Source organism: Halichoeres trimaculatus, unplaced genomic scaffold, assembly GCF_033239565.1.
Source record: "Halichoeres trimaculatus isolate MK-OKI-2021-1 unplaced genomic scaffold, fHalTri1.1 fHalTri1_scaffold_20, whole genome shotgun sequence".
Lineage (NCBI taxonomy): Eukaryota > Metazoa > Chordata > Actinopteri > Labriformes > Labridae > Halichoeres > Halichoeres trimaculatus.
Window position 1 is genome coordinate 7,906,994 of NW_027437198.1, and position 21,274 is coordinate 7,928,267.

The 21,274-nt window shown below is 40.1% G+C and overlaps 2 protein-coding genes and 1 long non-coding RNA gene across 4 annotated transcripts in view; 2 read left to right on the forward strand and 1 right to left on the reverse strand.

Annotated features, from left to right (window-relative positions):
* The window catches only part of sez6l2 (seizure related 6 homolog (mouse)-like 2), a 20,302-nt gene extending 8,046 nt beyond the window's left edge, over positions 1-12,256 (forward strand). For both annotated transcript variants that reach the window (XM_074696138.1, XM_074696139.1), the window contains exons 7-19: positions 332-517; positions 612-792; positions 1,918-2,081; positions 2,698-2,892; positions 5,998-6,136; positions 8,123-8,319; positions 8,433-8,627; positions 9,622-9,816; positions 9,910-10,101; positions 10,193-10,231; positions 10,562-10,679; positions 10,766-10,877; positions 10,963-12,256. In XM_074696138.1, the coding sequence (XP_074552239.1) occupies positions 332-517; positions 612-792; positions 1,918-2,081; positions 2,698-2,892; positions 5,998-6,136; positions 8,123-8,319; positions 8,433-8,627; positions 9,622-9,816; positions 9,910-10,101; positions 10,193-10,231; positions 10,562-10,679; positions 10,766-10,877; positions 10,963-10,992 (1,943 nt within the window). In that variant the 3' untranslated portion in view covers positions 10,993-12,256. The remainder of the gene's footprint in view (positions 1-331; positions 518-611; positions 793-1,917; positions 2,082-2,697; positions 2,893-5,997; positions 6,137-8,122; positions 8,320-8,432; positions 8,628-9,621; positions 9,817-9,909; positions 10,102-10,192; positions 10,232-10,561; positions 10,680-10,765; positions 10,878-10,962) is intronic.
* A 1,429-nt stretch (positions 12,257-13,685) lies between these two features.
* On the reverse strand, positions 13,686-14,689 carry LOC141809934 (uncharacterized). The gene is made up of 3 exons (XR_012600024.1): positions 14,355-14,689; positions 13,938-14,149; positions 13,686-13,811 (listed from the first exon to the last, which is right to left on the reverse strand). It is a non-coding gene; the product is annotated as an uncharacterized LOC141809934 (long non-coding RNA).
* Positions 14,690-15,868: 1,179 nt separating this feature from the next.
* On the forward strand, positions 15,869-20,841 carry kctd13 (potassium channel tetramerization domain containing 13). Its single transcript, XM_074697572.1, has 7 exons — positions 15,869-16,317; positions 16,987-17,238; positions 17,547-17,716; positions 17,941-18,030; positions 18,839-18,891; positions 19,013-19,208; positions 19,416-20,841. The coding sequence occupies exons 2-7, from the start codon at positions 17,010-17,012 to the stop codon at positions 19,662-19,664; spliced, it is 987 nt and encodes a 328-aa protein (XP_074553673.1). The 5' UTR covers positions 15,869-16,317; positions 16,987-17,009; the 3' UTR covers positions 19,665-20,841.
* Positions 20,842-21,274: the final 433 nt, after the last annotated feature.

A 21,274-nucleotide genomic window follows, 5' to 3' on the forward strand; every position in this document is an offset into this window, starting at 1 on the left:
AGCATGCAAGCATTAAAATATGAAGTAAAGCTCAGTGCTCTATTTCCTTAACTCTGAGCCTTTCCACACATCACCAAACACCTTCATTTGAAAGTTTCTGAATCAGGAATTATCCCTGAGTTTTAAGTTTCTGAATTCTTCTTTTTTAAGTCCAGCATCAACTAGACAACATTTGAGAAACAAGGAGGAAACAGAGATCTATAAAAGAGCTGCATGCTCATTAGGAATCGGGAAAGCAACAGAGAAAGTTCTAGAGATGAAAACAAGAAGCCGTGATGTCTGCTGGCGTCAGATAAACAAACTGACCTTGCAGCTTTGACCCCTCCCACAGCGTTCCTGCTCTCCTGCCCGTTCCCGTCTTCTCCCGAGAACGGAGGAGTGACAGTGACAGACATCCATCCAGGAGGTCAGGCCCACTTCCACTGTGATCCAGGTTTCCAGGTCCGCGGCCACGAGGTGGCTACCTGCGTGAACACCACACAGCCCCACTGGAGCACGGCGGAGCCTCAGTGTGTCGGTCAGTAACCTGCTCCAGCTTTGTGTAAACACTGTTCTGGGGCTTCTTCAAACATTAATATGGAGTTATTGTGTTGTTGTTTGTTTTTTGGAAGCTGTGTCTTGTGGAGGGTGGATTCGTAATGCAACAGTGGGCCGGATCCTATCTCCTCCTCCGTCTGTCAGTAACCACAGCAATGGAAACAACCTGAGCTGTCATTGGTTAATCGAAGCCAAAGAGGGACACAGACTCCACCTGCACTTTGAGAGGATTGCTCTGGATGAAGATGACGATAAGTACGTTTTGACTGCACTGACTCCATGATTGGAGTGTCAACTTCTTAAAGGTCCCATATTCTGCTCCTTTTCTGCATTTTAATATGGATCATTGATGTCTTAATGAAATGGTAGTAACATGTTTTGGTCCAAGAAGCCAATAAATCAATCACAGCAGCATTGTTTCCAGGCTCTCATAGCCCCTCTGTTCAGAACGCTCTGATTTAGTGGGCGTGACCTTCATATGTAAATGAGCCACCGCTGATACTGCCCCGCTCTTCAGCATCACTGAGAGCGGTGCCACGAGCTCCAAGTGCACAATGTTTAGAAAACAGCGAAGCTCGTTTACCGTAACATTACAGGATAAAACAACTGGCTAACCGCAGCTAAAGTAAGCATCCTGAAGCTAACACAGAGACAGGGGGAACACTGAGTTAAAGCTCTTACATCTGCTCCACAGCACACAGCATTTAAAATACTCACATTTCCAGGGTCCCAGGTTTGTTGGTGGATGGTTGGTAATGTGCCTGGATTCAGGACCAGTCTATACGCTAGCCCTCTGTTGTACTGTCCAAAGTTGGAAAAGCAGTCGGCCGTGAAGTGACTAGCACACACATGTACAGTTTTACTGAGTGTAGCTGGCACATTTCCTTGATAAATGAACTCTAGCCACTTAGTCTTGTCTTCTGAGATGGGAAGCTTGTGCATGGAACTAAGTGGCTGTTTACAGCCAAAAACAGAGCAGTGATGGCTTCTGGAGCAGCAGCGGAGAGGGGAGTGGGCAGGGAGGGCGTTCAGGGGTATCCGCTCTGGCGGACCAATCAGGTCGGACTTGCTTCTGATTGGTCAAAAAAGGGAATCGCTGATGTCGGCAAATCCCCAAAATCCAAAGAGCTCATTTTAGGTCAGGATTTTACATTCACAAGCACTACTAACTACAGGTTTTGTCATTAAATATCACATTTTGTGGGCTGGGAGGAAAGCCAAAGACTCACAAATTTTACTAAAAGACATAATATGGGACCTTAAAAAGTATTATTTTAAGTCTGGTGGTATCCATACACAGTCATGCCTTTCTCTAGATCCTGATAGTAACATTACAATCACGTCTTCCGTTTGTCACTTAGCGTCTCTTGTTCCTCTCAGGTTAATTGTGCGAAGTGGAAACAGCACCCTGTCCCCTCCGCTCTTTGACTCAGACCTGGATGACGTCCCAGAGCGTGGGCTGCTGAGCGAGAGCTCCACGCTGCACCTGGAGCTCACTGCCGATTCTTCCTCCATCCCTCTGCTGCTGGCGCTCCGATACGAGGGTGAGCGGAGAAAACGCAGACACACAGCCTGCTCCTTCTCCCTCCTTACATCAAGGATTTTCCCACAAACACAAATGAAGCTGCAGGAGTGCTTTATTATTAAATAACACTGGAGGCCTGGGTCAGCTGTCAGCCTGAAAACAAGATAATTATGATTCATGGCATAATTAAAAGAACAATCAATTACAAGAACTCCAAAGAGCTGGTGGTGTCGTGTGGCTGTGTTTGGGGTTATTTAGGGATATTAATGTGGTCATGTATAGAGTTAATGGACTGCAGCACTCGCTGAAACCAAAGCTTTCTGCTCATAGATTTGTTGTTGCTGTATTTAAGAGAGCAATAATGAGCCACACAAGAGCTTACAGTCTGCCCACGCTCCAGAGGGATTTATTTTAGGCTCTGGAGATGCACAACTCTGAAGCTTTTAGCACTTCACACCTGCTTTTTCTATCCAGAATGGCTTGAGATTCTGGGTCATTCTTGGCTCAAGTGAAAAGCTGTTCCCTTCTCAGCTTAGTTGTTGCAGTTGCTTCATTTCTTCTGACAGAATCCCCAAACTATTTAAAACCTCTGATTAGATCAGAAAGATCACACAGTCTCTGTTTTCTTCTCTCAGCTTTTGACGACGAGCACTGCTGGGAGCCCTACATGCCACACGGGAACTTCAGCAGCAGTGACATCACGTATCAGCTGGGCACCACCGTCACCTTCGCCTGCTCGCCAGGCTTCGTCATGGAACAAGGCTCAGCCACCATCGAGTGCGTCGACCCCAGTAATCCTCACTGGAATGACAGCGAGCCTGTGTGCAGAGGTATCCCACTGTTTCCTCTGATCAGAGCCACAGACTCCATGAGTCACTGACCTTTGTTCTGTTGTTTCCCGGCTCCAGTTTGGTGATTTAAGGCAACTTGAAGTGCTAATGAGGAGTCACTGACTGGTTATGAAACAGATCTTATTTAACACTCACACCTCATCCCACTAACACCAACATCAGGACCATCAGGTAGAAGATTACTGCCTGAAACTGCTGCTGTTGGGTCAGATTTCAAGCTGAGCATGAAAGTCAGGATTGTCTTTGTTTACATTTCCCGCAGCAAAGTTTCCCAGTGAGTGGGATAGAAACCAGTTTAAAGAAAACAGTTTGATCCATTTGATCAGAAAATAAGAGGAACACGTTTACAGGATTAGTACGGCATTGTCTCCGACTGCTGCCAAAACGAGTACAAACAGAATATCCTCCTAGTTGCTTTTAAGATATTTACAAAGCAGATGGAGTTTGGTCAGGTTGTGTTTGAGGTTATTAATTAATTTATTACAACGCAAACTGAAACGAGCTGAAGAGGCTGTTTCAAGTGTCAAAATGTTGAAGTAAGAGTAAAAGCAAACACTCTGAAACTGAGAGCATCAGACACAGAAATCAAGCTGGAAGGTGTTCCTTTGAGTCAGACGATGTAGTTTCAACCCTCATGATAGACATACTGTATGTTGTGTGTTTCTGCTTGTGAGAAAGCACTGTGAGCCCAAACAGAAAGAAGAAAAGAGAAGAGAAGAGAAGTTCTCTGAACACAAGAGGTCAGAGCTCTCCGGTTATCTCCATGTCGGCCATGCTGGATGGCACTGGCATGCACAAACTATTCAAAGGGAACTTGAGCCCATGTTTTTGACAACAAAGAAGCAGTTTGTTATATTTCAACTAGCCAAGAGGTAACTATAGTGCATGTTTTGACTCCCAAGAGGGCCCTTTAGGACACAATTTTCCACTCAAGAAGGCAGTTTTGCCAACTAGGAGGGTACTAAAGCATACACTTTGGCCCCCAAGAGAGCACTTTAGCACATGTTTCAGCCCCCAAGAGGGCACTTTTGAACTCGTCTGGCTCCCGAGAGAGAGCACTTAGTGGAGGTTTGGGCAAGTGGAAACCCCAGGTCTAAGAATATGTGACAATGCTGAAGTGCTAAAATCTGCTGTTTCTCCAGTGTCCACTTGAGGCTGGCTCCCGAAGTAGCGGAAGTCACGCACACACTAAGCCAAAAAAAGCCATTTTCAAAGCAGAAATTAACCTGTTTACAGCCTGGTTAAAAAAAAAGTCCCCTGTCTGAGTCCCTAATTCTACCATCGGCACACACTGTATGGGGGTTGAATTTTTTTAAACTTGGCCGTTCGGAGATCGCGAGCTTGCCCAATCAGAGACAAAGCACAGGGTCACATGACTGACTGGCGCCCTGTAGCTATACCCGAAGCCCTTGCCACTACCAATGTGGTTGCTATAGCCGATGTGCTTCATTTACTGTTTCAGAAACAGACGAGTGACGTCAGGGAGACTACGTCCACGTTTTATACAGTCTATGGTTTGGGCTCACAAGAGGTCAATACAACAACCATGTTGGCTCAAATCGGGGAACGTCAGAACATGTTTTGGGTCCTACCAATGCTGGAGGACTTCCTCTTTGATAAGCTGCTGATTACTAGGCCTGGGCCAATAACAAATTTTGCTGGACGATATATTGTCCCACAATTATTGACGATAAATACTGTTATCGACAATATTATTTTAAGACCAAGTTAACCACTAATGTAAAATAATATATCATAATAATGCAATACACTCTCTCAAATGCAATAAACCTTTATTTGAGTATTATATATTTTTAAGTAATATAATTATTTTTTACCTCTGTAATTGGATCGGGTGATTGTGAGTTTGTTGTGTTACCTTTTTTTTGTTGCTGCACACTAGCTTGTCCATGTTGATTGGCTCACTTCGCTCATTCGGTTTGAACCTGAAATATTTCTACTCTGGGGCTGTGGCGTTTCATTTTACAATCATCTTTTTTTCCTCCTGATATCTGCTACGTTAACCTGTGTTGCCCCTGACAAGCTCATGAGGCTGACTTGCTTCACTCACTTGCTGAGTGTTTGCGCTAGCCTGATGCTAGCAGGTGACAAAGATTTTGGATGACTGACAAGAGGGTTCACTCTGTTCATGCTGCTGGGGAACAAACGCACCCAGCTGACTGTGGACATCCAGCCTGTTCTAAAGGCAAGAGACGAGGAAAACAAACATATTCCCACATGGGGATATTTTGAGGCTGGCAAAATTATCCAGTATATTTTATTTATTGTATGATTGATTGATGTATTTACTATTGTCCCAGGCTTACTGATTACATGAAGCTGGCAGGTGGTATATAATTAGTAGTGTTTATTTCAAAGAAAAACTGCTTCTTACTTTCCATCTGCAGGATTGAAACTTTTATTAACCCTCTATCTGTGAGAAATTATGTGCTGAAATGACCACAAAGATGCCTCAGAGAGAAAAATAAACCAGCTTTATTATTACACTTTAAGTCTCAGACTGTAGGAATAGTCTGAGTCAAAGGTTCCCAAACTTTTCAGCCTCCAGCCTCTAAAAATAGCAGCGAAACACTTGAGTTTGCATCCTTCAGTCGTCTTAGGCCCTTCAACAGACTGTTAAAGCTGTTCAGGCAGCTCCTGTTCTCACATTAAAGTAACCTCCTAAAAGTGATCGCTCTTTGCATAATTCAATGAATAATATTATGTTTTTGCGCTGCCTTCAGAATAACAAATGATGGGTAGGGAGGAAATCGGTGAGCTCTGGTTTTAAAAGGCGTCACGGAAACATGCATATATGTAACACATTACATTTTTAATGCAGCTGTTGCTGATGATGATATTTACTAAGCAGTACATCTCTCTTTTCTCAGCACGCTGTGACGTCTTTATCAGCTCCTCTTGATCATTTGATGTCTTTACTTTTCTCTCTCTATCAATAATTAATTTTCCTCCACTTGCTCTTCTTTTCCTGATCTCTGCTTTTATTTCATCAGCCCTTTTATCATCGTCTCTCACTCCCAGTCCTCAGCTCACGTCTCCTTTTCCTCTCTCTTTGTTTTTAAGCTCTGTGTGGAGGAGAACTGACCGAGCCCTCTGGTACCATTCTGTCTCCTGATTGGCCCCAGAGCTACTCCAAGGGCCTGGACTGTGTTTGGCAAATCCATGGCAATGAGGAGAAACGCATCGAGCTGGATGTCCAGATGTGAGTGTTCTTAAATCAAGGTTTCAGTGGCAAAAAAGCAGCCCACCATACATTTCAAGTGTATGTAAAACAAAGACACACAACAAACATAACCTCTGCAAAAATGGAGAATGATGACAAGCACTGCTTCTATTTTTTCTTTTCATTAAAGGTCCCATATTCTGCTCCTTTTCTGCAGTTTAATATGGATCATTGATGTCTTCATGAAATGGTAGTAACATGTTTTGGTCCAAAAAGCCAATAAATCAAGTACAGCAGCATTGTTTCCAGGCTCTCATAGCCCCTCTGTTCAGAAAGCTCTGATTTAGTGGGCATGGGCTCCAAATGTAAATGAGTCACGGCTGATACTGCCCCACTCTTCCGGGTCACTGAGAGCGGCTCCACAAGCTCCAAGTGCACAATGTTTAGAAAACAGCTAAGCTCATTTACCGTAACATTACAGGATAAAACAACCGGCTAACCGCAGCTAAAGTTAGCATCCTGAAGCTAACACAGAGACAGGGGGACACTGAGGAAAAGCTCTTACATCTGCTCCACAGCACACAGCATTTAAAATACTCACATTTCCAGGGTCCCAGGTTTGTTGGTGGATGGTTGGTAATGCGCCTGGATTCAGGACCAGTCTATACGCTAGCCCTCTGTTGTACTGTCCAAAGTTGGAAAAGCAGTCGGCCGTGAAGTGACTAGCACACATATGCAGAGTTTGACTGAGTGTAGCTGGCACATTTCCTTGATAAATGAACTCTAGCCACTTAGACTTGTCTTCTTCTGAGATGGGAAACCTGAGCATGGAACTATGTGGCTGTTTACAGCCAAAAACAGAGCAGTGATGGCCCTTCAAATTCAGCATTCTTGTCTTTGCTGTTAAAGAGATTTCTCTCCAGCAGCTGGGAGAGGAGTGGGCAGGGAAGGCGTTCAGGGGTATCTGCTCTGGCGGACCAATCAGTACAGACTTGCTCCTGATAGGTCAAAAAAGGAAATCGCTGACGTCGGCAAATCCCCAAAATCCAAACAGCTCGTTTTAGGTCTGGATTTTACATTCACAAGCACTACTAAGTACAGGTTTTGTCATTAGATATCACATTTTGTGGGCTGGAAGGAAAGCCAAAGACCCACAAATTTCACTAAAAGACTTAATAAAGTGATTTTTGCATAATATGGGACCTTTAATCTAACTTCCCCCTGGGGATGGATGGTATCACAACTCAGAGAATGGTGGTCAGACACATTCACTATTACGGTTCCAGTGCTGTATTAAGCAACATGTTGCATTTTCTCATCATTTCAACCACAGACAAAAAAAAAATTGTCTGACAGATTTTCCCACAGTGTATGCTCAGCGCCATCTTTCATTATCCTGTATTTGGTGGTTAAAACAAGGTATTCATTGTTTGTAACAACACCGTGCTCTGGCACTAAATGTAATGCAGCTAGCTGATGCTAAATGTGTAGGATAATCTCTTCGTTCTGCCAGAAAAAACAGCATCTGCCATGCCAAGGCTCTGCTGTACGCTGTATTAGAGGACGAGCGCTGGCAGGGGATGGAGAAATTTGATGGCACAGAAACACAGAAATGTTTTCAGTGGATGGGTTTACAAACCCTCCACTTATTCAATTTCTGAATGTCTTTGATAAGGAAAAATTGGTTAAATCATTACCCTGGTGACCATCATCTGAAGCTTGCCGCACATGTTCACTGCTTTAACACAGTTTTTGTTTCTTGATATTAAAGTTTATGATCTTGAATCAGATCATTGTGAAATGAGCAAAGACTGTGCTGTTTATCTTTTGCACACTTGTACCTCAGAGCGAAAACAGCGTTAAGGGAGGAAAAGTGTTACCATGCTGCAGCTTTCCCCTCCTGTTTCTCAGCTTTTCTTTCCGCACTGACTAACAGAATTCAACATGTGGGAGGATAGCTCGTCTTAACAACAGGAGCTCTTTGAAGTGAAACCTCAACTCTCCCTTTTTCTTGTTTTCTCTAAGTTTGAATATCCGCCACACTGATGTGCTGACTGTTTTCGACGGACGGGATCTCATGTCGCATGTGATTGGACAGTACCTGGGGTCCAGAGAGCGTTTCCAGGTCGTGTCTGGGGGGTCAGAGGTCACCATTCAGTTTCAGAGTGACCCCGATGATTCCAGTTTCATCCTGAGTCAAGGATTCCTCATCCATTATCGCGGTAAGAGCTCTCCTCCTGAAAACGTCACATTTTTAAGGCAGTAGTGTACATTTTTCCACCGACAAAGAAATCTTTCTTAATGACTTTCCTCACCCTCTTTCTGTGTGGTGCAGAGGTGGAGCCCAACGACACCTGCCCGACCCTCCCTCAGATTGAGTTTGGCTGGATCAGCTCATCCCACTCCTCCCCTGTGAGAGGCAGCGTGCTGACCTATCAGTGCCAGCCAGGATATGACATCAGCGGCTCTGACATCATAACCTGCCAGTGGGATCTGTCGTGGAGCAGCAGTCCACCTACATGTGTTAAAGGTGAGGCTTTGGGGATCTATTTAAGACCAAGGACCTGTTTCATGTCTAGCAGTCTGTGTAGATCTGAGTGATTCCTGGAGTATGAGGAAATTCAGTGACTGAGCTGTGGTGATAGAAGAGGACGAATTCAAAGCAAAATGTCATACTCTTTTTGTGTGGATATAAATGTGCTTTGGTGAGCATTAAAGGTGTCTGCAGGTTTGTTGTTTTTCACCCTAGAGTAAGCTGTTTTCTGCGCTGACAAAGACAGGGATGCCTCTGTGGTTTAAAAAAGCTGACATTAAAGCAAACTAGCTTGAGACCTTTGTTGCTCTGTCACAAACTAACCCCATAAAAATAGAGATAGCTGAGTTGGTCAGATGTTGGTATTGGAAACAGTTTTAATCATCCTAAACTAGAAAAACACTCAGAAAGCACAGACCTCCTCCAAGCATATTCTAATCATCATGCAACACTTTAGTCCTACTTTAATGTTATACTCCCTTTCAGCAGACTGTCTGCTACAATTTGGTGATCATAATTTATCCCAGATCTTAGTATCCAGAATATTGGCAGGATCTGGATCGTACTTTTACATCTGTCTGAAATTATGGTGACCTTGTCTTGTTTTGTTTTGCAAAGCAATCCGACCATTTATCGTGAAGTTATATACACATATGGTGAAAACAGCCCTATCTCACAATGATAAAGAATACTTTAAAAAAGTCCTTGATTTAGACGGTGATGCAGATCACCTCCAAAATTAAATCACTTCTTCCTTATCCCATTTTGAACATTTCCTGAAAATTTCATCAAGATCTGTTTTTTTAGTTTTTGAGTTATGTAGTTCAAGGACAAACAGACAGACAAACTCTCCCAAAAACATAACCTCCTTGGCGGAGGTAATCAACTCTCATAATCATCCCTCTGTTCTTGTTATTGGATTACTTTGATGCTCTCCTGTGGCAGCATGCCATTAAATGCTGTGGTGTATGTACCACTCTGTCCTCTTCAGTCCAGCAGTGCCCTGATCCAGGTGAGGTGGTGAATGGAGCGCGCTCAGTGAGGCCTGAGGCCGGTTTTGCTGTTGGGACGGTTGTTCGTTTCTCTTGTAACCAAGGCTACCAGCTGGAGGGTCCAAGTCAGATCTCCTGCCATGGGCGAGACACCGGTACCCCCAAGTGGAGCGATCGCAGCCCCAAGTGTGTCTGTAAGTCCTTTCTCCTGCATTCGTCTGCCAGTTTGTGTTTCTTTATAAAACAAGAGCAGATTCATGACTGATTTTCTCTTTTCCCCTGAACAGTGAAATACGACCCTTGCCCAAACCCAGGAGTCCCTGACAATGGTTACCAAACTTTGTACAAGCACAGCTACCAGGCGGGAGAAACTCTGCGCTTCTTCTGTTATGAGGGCTACGAGCTTATCGGAGAGGTCATCATCAGCTGTGTGCCTGGTCACCCCTCTCAGTGGAATAGCCCGCCACCATTCTGCAAAGGTAAAATACCACTACGTTTTATCCTGTCCCCTGCTGTCAATCAAAGACCAGCATCCTAAGACTCTTTGTTTTTTTTTAATATTATCTACAGTGGCATATGAGGAGCTCCTGGATGATCACAAACTAGAGGGTAAATGCTTCTCCTTTTTTATTTTGAGCTCTGTAAAATTGCGCCTCTACATGTAGGTTTAAACTCTTACCTGGGGCACCATCTAGTGGGGATTAAAGGAACAGTGCTATGTTCGATGCTGCTACAAAAGGAAGCCTGTTTCATATTTTTGTGCACCGAAACATAGCAGTTTTAAACTTCACCTCTTAACTCTGTATCTGAAAGTAGGTAAAAAAAGAGAGGAAAAGTGTCTTTTTACAAATGTTATGTCAGATGCAGGAAAGAAAATAATGTAGGTTTTTTCTCTAATTCCCTGTGAGTGAATTAAAACTACATTTTTATCATCCTCAGTCTCCCAGTCATTTGAGCCGTCCCATCAGATCCTGAGTGAGAACATCGCTTTGGCAATCATTCTGCCGATCATCCTGGTCATCCTCCTGATTGGAGGGATTTACATGTACTACACAAAGTGAGTCCAGAGTTAGCAGACAAATTACTCTGCCTGCTCTGACTCTCACATGTGATGCACTCACTGTGTTATCTGTTTTATTTCAGCATATGTCGGCTAGAGTGGAAGCCACTCTTCTGGAAATCCCTCTCTCACACACACTCCTACAGTCCCATCACGGTGGAGTCGGATTTTAACAACCCTCTTTATGAGGCAGGGGTGAGTGTAAGGCAAATTCTGTAAACTGGTTTGATCAGAATGTTTCCTCTGTAGGATTTATTTTTTTACTGTTTTATCTCCACAGGATACACGGGAGTATGAAGTGTCCATTTAAAAGAGAAAACTTCTTGGTGAGAATTAAAAAACACGAGAAGATAAAAATCCTTTTGGAAAACAAATTTCGTAGTATCTTAAGGCCTAGCTCCCCTTGAATCATCCATGTTTTTTTTTTGTTTGTTTGTTTTTTTTTACCCTGGTTTTATCTGACCTTTCAAGCCATGGCAGTGTATTATTCTGATTTGTTGCACTGATGTGATAGTCTGCCAAATGGGGGTCCTACTTCACGGTCCAACTCTGTGTCATTAGGACTGGTGCCTTAAGAGGGTAACAAATTAAAACAAAGACAGTGTTGGAAGCAAAGGAGCAGGAGTGGAGAGTGAAGAGCTCTGAATTTATTTATCACGTTAAATTATTAAAAGGCCAAAATATCACAGAACTTGGCAATACTTTATTCGTAACTATCTGAAGTTACAATCATGACCACACGGCACACTCTGAATGTTTTACTTTCATTTTTAGATTTGCTCATGTTGTATTTTACAAAATGAAACAGTACGGGGAAAGAGTAATTTATTTTCAACCGTGAGTAAATTTCCATCATTCCTCTTCTTCACTTTGTCTTTCTCTCTGCGTAACACAAATACACACACATACACAAACACAAATTGAATGTAAATATCTGACTTAATATTGATCGAGGTTGATATATGCTAAATTATATATAAACCTCATATATACACTTCTACAAGGTGTGGGGAGGTTATCTATTTTCATTATATGTATGTAATGAAAATTCAGTGCCAAAATATAATGTTAAATAATTTAATGTCTTAAGTGTTCATCTGTTGTTGCAATACTGTTTACAAAGACAGTGTTTCTTTTATTCTTCGCTGTTTCCGGAGTGCATCGTCACCCAGTGTCACATTACATGTAGGACAAGGTGAGGTCATGAATGTCATTATGCTTAAAGCATGCACTGATTGTAAATTATATTGCTTCTGCTCAATCTCCAACCATTATTGTTAATGACAGTTATCATTGTTATCAGATTTGATGTTGTATGCACTATGTTGATGAAAATTACAAATTTGGCTGCTTGCTGTAATGCATTCTGTATTTATTTATAACTGATTGTTTGAACAGTGAATGTCGTTTCATTCACTGTGCCAAATGAAGGATCCTGGAGACTGTTGCTTTGTAGAATTAATTCTTCTCTTATCATCAGTAGCATTTCTTTGCTTCATATATGAATACACTCTTTTGAAGGCAGTAAACTAATTGCTGAACTGGAAATAAAGTCTCTGTTGAATGGTGTTAAAGCTGAAGGCGTTTTCATTTCAAAACTAGAAAAGCACTCAGAGAGCGCTGACCTCCGCCAAGCATACTGTGATTGTCACCAACACTTTAGTCCTACTTTAATGTTATACTCCCTTTCAGCAGACTGTCTGCAACAATTTGGTGTTAGTTGCAGGTTTGTACAATAATTTGTTTCCTGACAGTGTTGAAAATTATGATGACCTAGTACGTATTTCATATTTCAGATCTTAGTATCCAGAATATTGCCAGGATCTGGATCCTACTTTTACATCTGTCAGAAATGATGGTGACCTTGTCTTGTATTGTTTTGCAAAGCAATCCAACCATTTATTTTGGAGTTATATACACATATGGTGAAAACGGCCCTATCTCACAATGATAAAAAAAATCCTTTAAAAAATCCTGAATCCAGAAAGTTAATCAGTTCTTCCTTATCCCATTTTGAACATTTCCTGAAAATTTCATCAAGATCCTTTAGTTACTTTTTGAGTTATGTTGTTCACAAGCAAACAGACCAATCTTTTAAATACATGACCCCATTGGATCAGGTAATCCAATCCTAGTTTTAATCTGGATCACACCTTCAGTTTGTGTTGTTCAAAACTTTTCAGTAGGATTTGGGTAACTTTGATCCAAAAAACAGAATTCTCCTGATCCTAACAGTGGGTAGGATTTCAAGGTGGATTCCAGAAAGAAAATGTCGTAAAATTTTAGAATTGGTCTAATAATATATAATTTGTATCATTTTGTGTATTAACTTTTATTTATTTTTCACATTTAACTTGTTACAGTTATAAAGCAGATAAAGCAGACAACCAATTAAAACTTTTCAGTAAAGTAAAAATAAAATGATCTTGTCCCTATAAAATAATCCCTCAAACTGTTTTCAATAACAAACAACACCAAACATGGAAGTGGATGTTTATGTTATTTTTGTGTTTTGTCTCAACACTTAAAGTGACTCCATGTTGGCTCGCTCTTCAACCTGCTGTTCTTCACAGAGTTGGTAGCCCACATTGTGATTTTCTGTCCTTTTTTGAGCACTGAATATACAGTGTATAAACTGGCATAAAACTATGAAAGGTTACATAATCCTGAATAGCAAAAATGGTATTTCCAAATCTGGATCATTATAATCCAGATTAAATTGAATGATGCTCCGACTGAGCGGTAACCAACTTCACCACTGTGCCACTAGTTACAACAACATCACAGTAAGAAAGTGTAGTGATTCAGTGTTTAAATCCCACATTGCATATACTGAGGCTGTGATTCTCTTGCGGACTGGGTTCTATTCCAACCTGCAGCTCTCCTCCAACAAGTCATTCCAACTCTCTCCTGCCCTCTGCTCTATCCACTGTCCTATCCTCTGAATGAAGGTAGAAAAAAACCAAGATATGATTTAAGAAAGACAAACAACAGTTTTAATACAAACAACTTTTATTTTAACAACGAATAAACATCTAGATAAGTCCTTTCTCTGACATCATGGTCACTGCTCTTCTTCCTCTTTTACAGTAGCTGTGGGTGGAGAAGCAGCTGTGTAGAAAGCTGAATCTGTTAAATGAGACATAATACATAAAGCTAGCTTTTTCATATTTGTTGTATAGTTTTACATAAAAAAACCAATGATGTTTAAAGAGTAGTGGTTATGGGGTCAGTTTGTGCCAGTCCACCACTCACCAACACTTCTCCTGACATGTTTGGGTACCAAACCAGGCCATCCAGGGTCTTCTGGTTGAGAGCTCCTCCTCTGAGACATTCCTTTTTTTCTTATGAGTTTACACTGGACACTTTGTTGCATTCGTTGACGCTTTGGTATGTCTTTCATGTTTTTGACGTATTTTACAGTGTATATGCTAAATCTGTTGGTGTCTTCCTTCTTCCCTGTCAAACTGTAAAGAGACAGATTTCATCTTTTAGTTTCCATTATTTGTAATCACATAACCTTTGGTACAGATATGATTGCTCAATGACAAACGGCTAGACAAACTCAAATAATAACTACTACTGACATAACTGAGCGAAAGTGGGACTGAAAACACAAATACTAAAAAAAATAATAAAATAAAATAAAATAAAAAATCTAAAACCTCTTACTTGTTCAATAGCATCCAGGCAACTTCGGCGTCAGACTTCAAGCACAGGTCTTCCTTAATGGACTTCCACATGTGACAGGCATCGCCGATCTGTATCCTCGTTTTCTGGTATTTCTTGTCCAATTGTCGTTTCAGTTCTTTTCTTTTTAGTTTTTCTGACGAAGGCGGTTCACGCTCCTGTGTTGCGTGATAATTATGATCCTCCATCTGACAAAAACTTCTAACGGTGCAATCCCAATTCGTACCACACGGCCTATCTTGTACAATCAGTACAATCAGCAACAATTGTTTATTTCTTCGTCTTCATGCTGTTTTCTTTTTCTTCTTCGGGGTTTATTGGCGGTTGACAAACAACGAATTGATGCTTTTCCGCCAACTAGTGGTATGGAGTGTGGATCTGAATATTTTAGTGGACCTAATTGAAATAAAATAAAACAAAATAAAATAAAATAAAATAAAATAAAATAAAATAAAATAAAATGAAATGAAATGAAATGAAATGAAATGAAATGAAGTGAAATAAAATATTAAATTAAATTAAATTAAATTGAATTAAATAACCACTATTTATTGTTGTTTTTATTTATTTATTTATTTATTTATTTATTTATTTATTTATTTAATATTAAACGTCCTATTTTACCAACCTTTCTTAGATCCTATAAAACCATACCTTTGCTTTTACCACCTTGTCTTTTCATTTTTGTTTCAGTAATGTTTTTGCTTCTGTCTCACTAAAGTTAACCAATAAATAAATAAATATGATTATATGTGTCCTCTTCTGCCATCTTGTAATTATTTTTAAGTATAATCCCCATCATTTTAATTTTGTAAAGTGTTTGTTGTATGTCTATTGAAATGTACCGGCAGCTGTCTAAATGGCTGTACTGAGAACCCAAGCCTAAAGTGTGGCTTTAGAAACTAGAGGATGGATAAACATTTTCTTTTTACTTCTTCATCTATATAAAAACGATAATCTACACATGGGCATGGAGGCTTTCAGAGTTTGGACCATAGTTTATTGCTTTAGTTTTTTGTTTTATTTGTTTTCAGCTTTAATGTACAATTTGAAAGGCACTCTATTATAAAAAAAAATCACAGTATAAAAACTTGCTTTGATATCTATTTCAAGTACAGTGTGCCTTTAACACTTCGTCATAATTTTGCAGTCCACTGAAGGAAGGCTTTGGAATTAAGTGTATATGCGGGGAAAACTGTTTTTAAAACCCCCCAAAAAACTCAGTTTTCTTAATTGAACACATTATATTTGGGGTTTACATGTTACCATACTTTTACAAGTATCAAATTGTGATCCACAACTGAATATGAAGAGTTTAAATATATTCAACATAAAACAGCTGCTGAACACTGTACATCCCTTGTCGTTGTCACGAGATGGACACAACATAAAAAAGAACGAAATTAAGGAAATAAATATATTAAACAGTCTATGGAAGACACTTTAAGTTCAATGAGACATCCAGTAGGTGGCAGTAAGCCGTGTCAAAAATCGAGCTTTGTTTGTGTAGAAGAAGAAAACAGCGGAAGAAGATGCGCTGGTTTCGTTTCCGTGTGACCTATTTAGCTCCTGTTGTTAGCTGTAGTAAATATTCTTTGTGTCCAAAAATGGATCTGATCAGTTTGAAAACAGTATTTGGTTTTCTGATGGTTAGATTTTTAATTTAAATTCAAAAAATGTGTAAGATTTAATACTAGGAAGTATTCGTAGCGCGACGTATAGAGGAATAAACTAGCTGTTAGCCTCTGTGATTTGGCTTTATGACAGCGGGTTGAATGTGTTGTCAAACGTTGACTGCGTTTTAAATCGATCACAGCTTTTTGAGCTGCTCATACAAGCTGCCTCGTCTTCATCGATTCTCTAAGGATTAATGCGTAGACATCTATAGTTTGCTTTTTTGGCTTCTTTAAGTTGATATTTCAAGTCTCAGTGGATGTTCCGTGAGGTGAGTACAATGTGTTTTTAACTAACATGGTGTTGTTTGCTTCTGTTGATCAGGAGTTAAGTGACCGTATATTAAAGATATATAAAGATAAAAGATTAAAAACGACAACAGTACATTTAAAAAGATGGATGGAAATCTACAACAGCACTATTATGGAGGGCAACTTACATACCCTTCATATTTATGAAAATAATTTGACATAAACCAAGAAATCATAACTTGATTTTCGGACCGTCCGATTTTCAAGTGGGATTATTCAGACACATTAGAAGCAAACTAAATACTTCAGGATGTAAATAGATCCCAGCAGTATCAAACAACAACTACAGTAGTACAATCATCAAGCAAACACGAACCACACCCAAATTACAACACACCGTTTGTTACCCTCATACATTACATCCATCTTGCTTTGACATCCATTCAAAAGTGTAAATGTTAGTGCGGCTTCCATGAATCTAGGAATCATGTCCTCATCGAAATAAGTACATAAAATGCTTTAGTGGAAAAGGCCATCCAATATATTGTAAGAACAACCACAAGGTTATCAATCATGAGACAATGAAATCGTGACTACTCACATTTAATGGCCTTATTAATATTTATGAACACTCCCTTATGCTCGTCTAGAGCTGTGTTTTGATCGAGCTGTGGTTTCTATCATTACAGTCAGGAGGAGACTCTTCAGCCCCATGTCTGCGGAGGCTTCAGTAGGCAGTCATGCTGCTGGCCCTGCTGATCCCCAGCCCGCCTTTCCTGACAGCGATGAGCTGAGAAATCGAGGTTTACTGGGGAGCAAGTATGTCAAATTAAACGTAGGCGGCTCGCTGCATTATACAACTGTCCAGACATTAAGCAAGGAGGACAGTCTGCTGCAGAGCATCTGCAATGGAAGCACAGAGGTTAACATAGACTCTGAGGGTGAGTGCCTGAATCTCTTCATTTTATCCAGGTGTTGTTTTTATTGTTAACAACTGTAAGCTCTGAATTTTTATGTGTGTTTCCATACTTGATCTAAATGTTACACATTGTATCCTAAACCCAGGAAGGGAAACAGGAAACTGTTTTTATTGATCCACATTCTTTAAGTTTATGACCTGATTGCTGTCAGATATGAAGCGGTGTGCAATTCCTGAGATAATCTTTAATGACCCTACTGCCTTTTCAAAACTTCTGCTCAGGATAACTTATCTCTGTAAGAAATGTAATAAAGTCTCCGTCTGTTTCAGGTTGGGTGGTTTTGGACAGGTCTGGCCGGCATTTTGGACTAGTTTTGAACTTCCTGAGAGATGGATCAGTGCCACTTCCAGAAGACCACAAAGAACTTGATGAGGTTCTAAAGGAAGCGCAGTACTACCGGGTGCAGGGACTTGTCCAGCACTGCCTCAGTGCTATTCAGGTAAACTGCAGCTACACATCTGTATGTCAAAGAGCATCTGTTCACATACTTACCTAAAAAAATGTTCTTCAAATCATGAGACCAAAAAAGTGCATCTGTTGAGTTCAGTGGTTGCTCTGATACAATAAGCACCACTTATTTGTGTCATCTTTGCCATTCTTAAGTAAAAAAGAATAATAAGTAAAATAACATTATCTAACTAACTTTCTTTTTTCAATCTTCAGAAACAGAAAGACGTCTTTGAAAGTGTTTGTCGCATCCCCATGATCACGTCAGCCAAAGAAGAACAGAAGATGATCTCTACTTGTCGAAAGGTAAATAACCTCTTCTCTCAATCAATCAGTTTGGTGGCAGCAGTGTTTGCCGGTTTAAAGGTATAGTGTGTAGAAATGGGAGTATGCAGTCACGTTAGCTGTCAGATTGTAGACTTAAAAAAGCTCCTTTGTACACCCCTCCTATTGGAGAAGCTATTTGAGGACAACACGCTCCTATGGTGATTATACACTAATACTGATTGCTTTTTTCTTTTTCTACCAGGTTTGTTGTGACTAGGTACTAGAGCTGGCGAATATGGCAGAAAATCAATATCACAATTAATTGAACCTTCTACTTCGAGTTGGTTAACGCACGATTATTCCACTCTCAACTCAGTTTATTCTCTGTTTTAAGTAAATATTTGTATATTTTGAAGAAACGGAAATGAACATGCACAGATGAACGATAAAGGGTTATTTACTGAAACAGTGGAATTGAAAACATACATCAGCTAGGATGGGGGAAAAAAACAAATTTTTGTATAAGTAGAGAGAATAACAAGAGGGGTAAGAATAAAAAAAAAATCAACACGGCAGTTTCATGTTGGTTAGAAGCTTTAAATGTCGGTTTCGATTATTTTCCATTAATTGCCCAGCCCCACTAAGAACTACACACTGCATCTTTAAAGCTGTCACATTCTTTTTCTATGACACTCCTTTCTGCCTAGTTTTTCATATTTTTTCTTAAATGTTTCTCTCAGATTGTTAACCATTAATGAACTATTTATTTTTTGGAACTTAACTGTAACAAGAGTTTCCATGTATGTGACAGAATGACAAAGACTTTTCCCTGATCTTGTCTTTGTAGCCTGTAGTGAAACTGCAGAACAACAGAGGAAACAACAAATACTCCTACACCAGGTAAGAAACAGAGAGAAGATACGAAAGACTATTTAACACACAGACACAACAAATGATTAGTGTCTATTGCTCCCCCCACCACAAACCTTTGAACCCTTGAATTTTCTCTCCCTGTGATCAGCAACTCCGATGATAACCTGCTGAAGAACATTGAACTCTTTGACAAACTTGTGCTGCGGTTTAACGGCCGGGTCCTCTTTGTGAAAGATGTGCTTGGCGACGAGATCTGTTGTTGGTCTTTCTATGGGGAAGGCCGCAAGATCGCTGAAGTTTGCTGCACCTCCATTGTTTATGCCACAGAGAAGAAACAGACAAAAGTAAGCATGACCCAGTGTGCACTTTAAGCCTTAATGGCCTCAGATAATGTTTTAAAGATATATAGTTATTGGCTTTCTGGTCCAGAGTTAAAAGGCAGGTGTGCTGCTCATGAATCTGTGGCATTATATGCTTGTGTGTTCACCCAATGTAATTAAAAAGTGAATGTTCTGTGTTGTGTTTTTGACCAACACACTTTTTATTTGCAGGTTGAGTTCCCGGAGGCTCGAATCTTTGAGGAAACCCTCAACATCCTCATTTATGAGAAAAGCAGAGGATGTGGTCCTGGGGGCTTGCACCTATTAGATTCAAGAGGTTCTGGGTCATCACTGGGAGCCGGCCAATCAGAGGAAGAGGGCGCTGTGGGAGGCGACAGGCGAGTGAGACGAATTCATGTTAGAAGGCACATAATGCACGATGAAAGAGGGCACGGTCAGCAGACTGTTTATAAGGACTAATAATGTGAAACATGGCACATGAAGGAGTGACTTCACGTATGTTTGTGATTTTTGTTATTTTTGGATGCTCGCAGAATGAAAGAGATGTCCTTGATTGTAGCAGTAGCTTGGTAGTTGATTAGTTGAACTGTCTTGAGACGTCACTGCAGAAATGAAAGTTGATGATCAGTGTGTATCTGGTGTGAGAAAAAAACACTTGTTTACAGGAAAGCATGTAGTGTAGATGACTTAAATAGGAAACATGTTGAGTTACCTGGGAAATTTAATTGGCATTGGTGATATTTTGCAAATGTTAAGGAACATCCAGCAAGTTACTGACCTGGCCTCAGAAAGCCAAACTTCCATCCAGAGGTTGTTTTATTCCTTGAGCAGGCGGCTCACTTTTAATGTGGGTGTTCATGATATGCATTGGGGACCTCCTCTGTGTTTGACCTGTAGGAAAACACTGTGTCCACCCTTTAATTCAGGTTGGGAGACATCTGTTGCCTTTTCATGTTGCACAGAGGACGGCCAGGTTTAGTTTAGATCAGTCTACACTGGAACAGAACTGAGAAGCCATGTTTAGAGAGGTTGTGAGTGAGATTGTTGAGCAGCTCAGTTTTCTTTGTTTAAGTTATTATTGCTGTTGCTCCATGATATTTTTTATTGATTAATTTATGAACCTAATTTATTGTTTGGTATTTAATGTATTGTTTGTAATTTTTGTGTTAACAGGTCCTTAAATGAGTTTAAAGTTTTAAATGATATGATGCACTCTAAAGCACACATCACATTTTGAATTTATACCTGTAAATGAGTTTAAAGTGAACTTGCATTTTGGTTCAGAGTTTCAAGAGAAACCGTGAGCATTTCTTAAATATAACATTTTATCCTGAGCCATTGCTCCTGACTTTGCTTTTTGTCTTACACCAAAACCTTTACATTTGTTCATCATTATTAGCCATACACTGATACAGAGGTAACTGGTACTGGGCTGCGTTTGTTTTTCCCTCAGGGAGAGGATAGGTGTGTTCTTTCTCATTTTGTACCACTGTGTCCTGAAACCTTATCATTCTGGATGAGGTCAGGACATCTCTTAAACCATTTGTTAAATCACCTTGAAAACCATTTGTATGCACTAATTTAACAGCCGTCCTGTAAAGGCCATGGGAATATTCTAAATAAATCACTTGTGCAATCCCAACGTGTCTCTTTGTCTTCTTTTTAGCAATAATAATAAAAGAATACCACAAAAAAGAAAAAAAATGAATTGCTTTATTGATATACTGTCCCTATGTTTTCATCCATTAAACCGTTTCTATAATAGAAAAATGTTTTAGGAGGCATCACATAAATCAGTATGAGAGTTGGACATGCTCTGTCATGTCATGAGAGATAAAAATATAAGGGTAGCAGCCATTTGAATTGCTTTTTGAAAAGGCTTTGTCACCAAAAGTAAACATTTAAATAGCTTTGGGTTGAAGAATAAAAGTAAAAATAAATGACAGAAGCTCATTCAATAAAAAAAACAGACAACTTAGAGTAAAAGGGAACAATTTAATAAATGCAGAAAGTATTCCAAATAAAGGTAAAATGTTTTTTTTTTAAATATTTGGAATACTAAATACTGT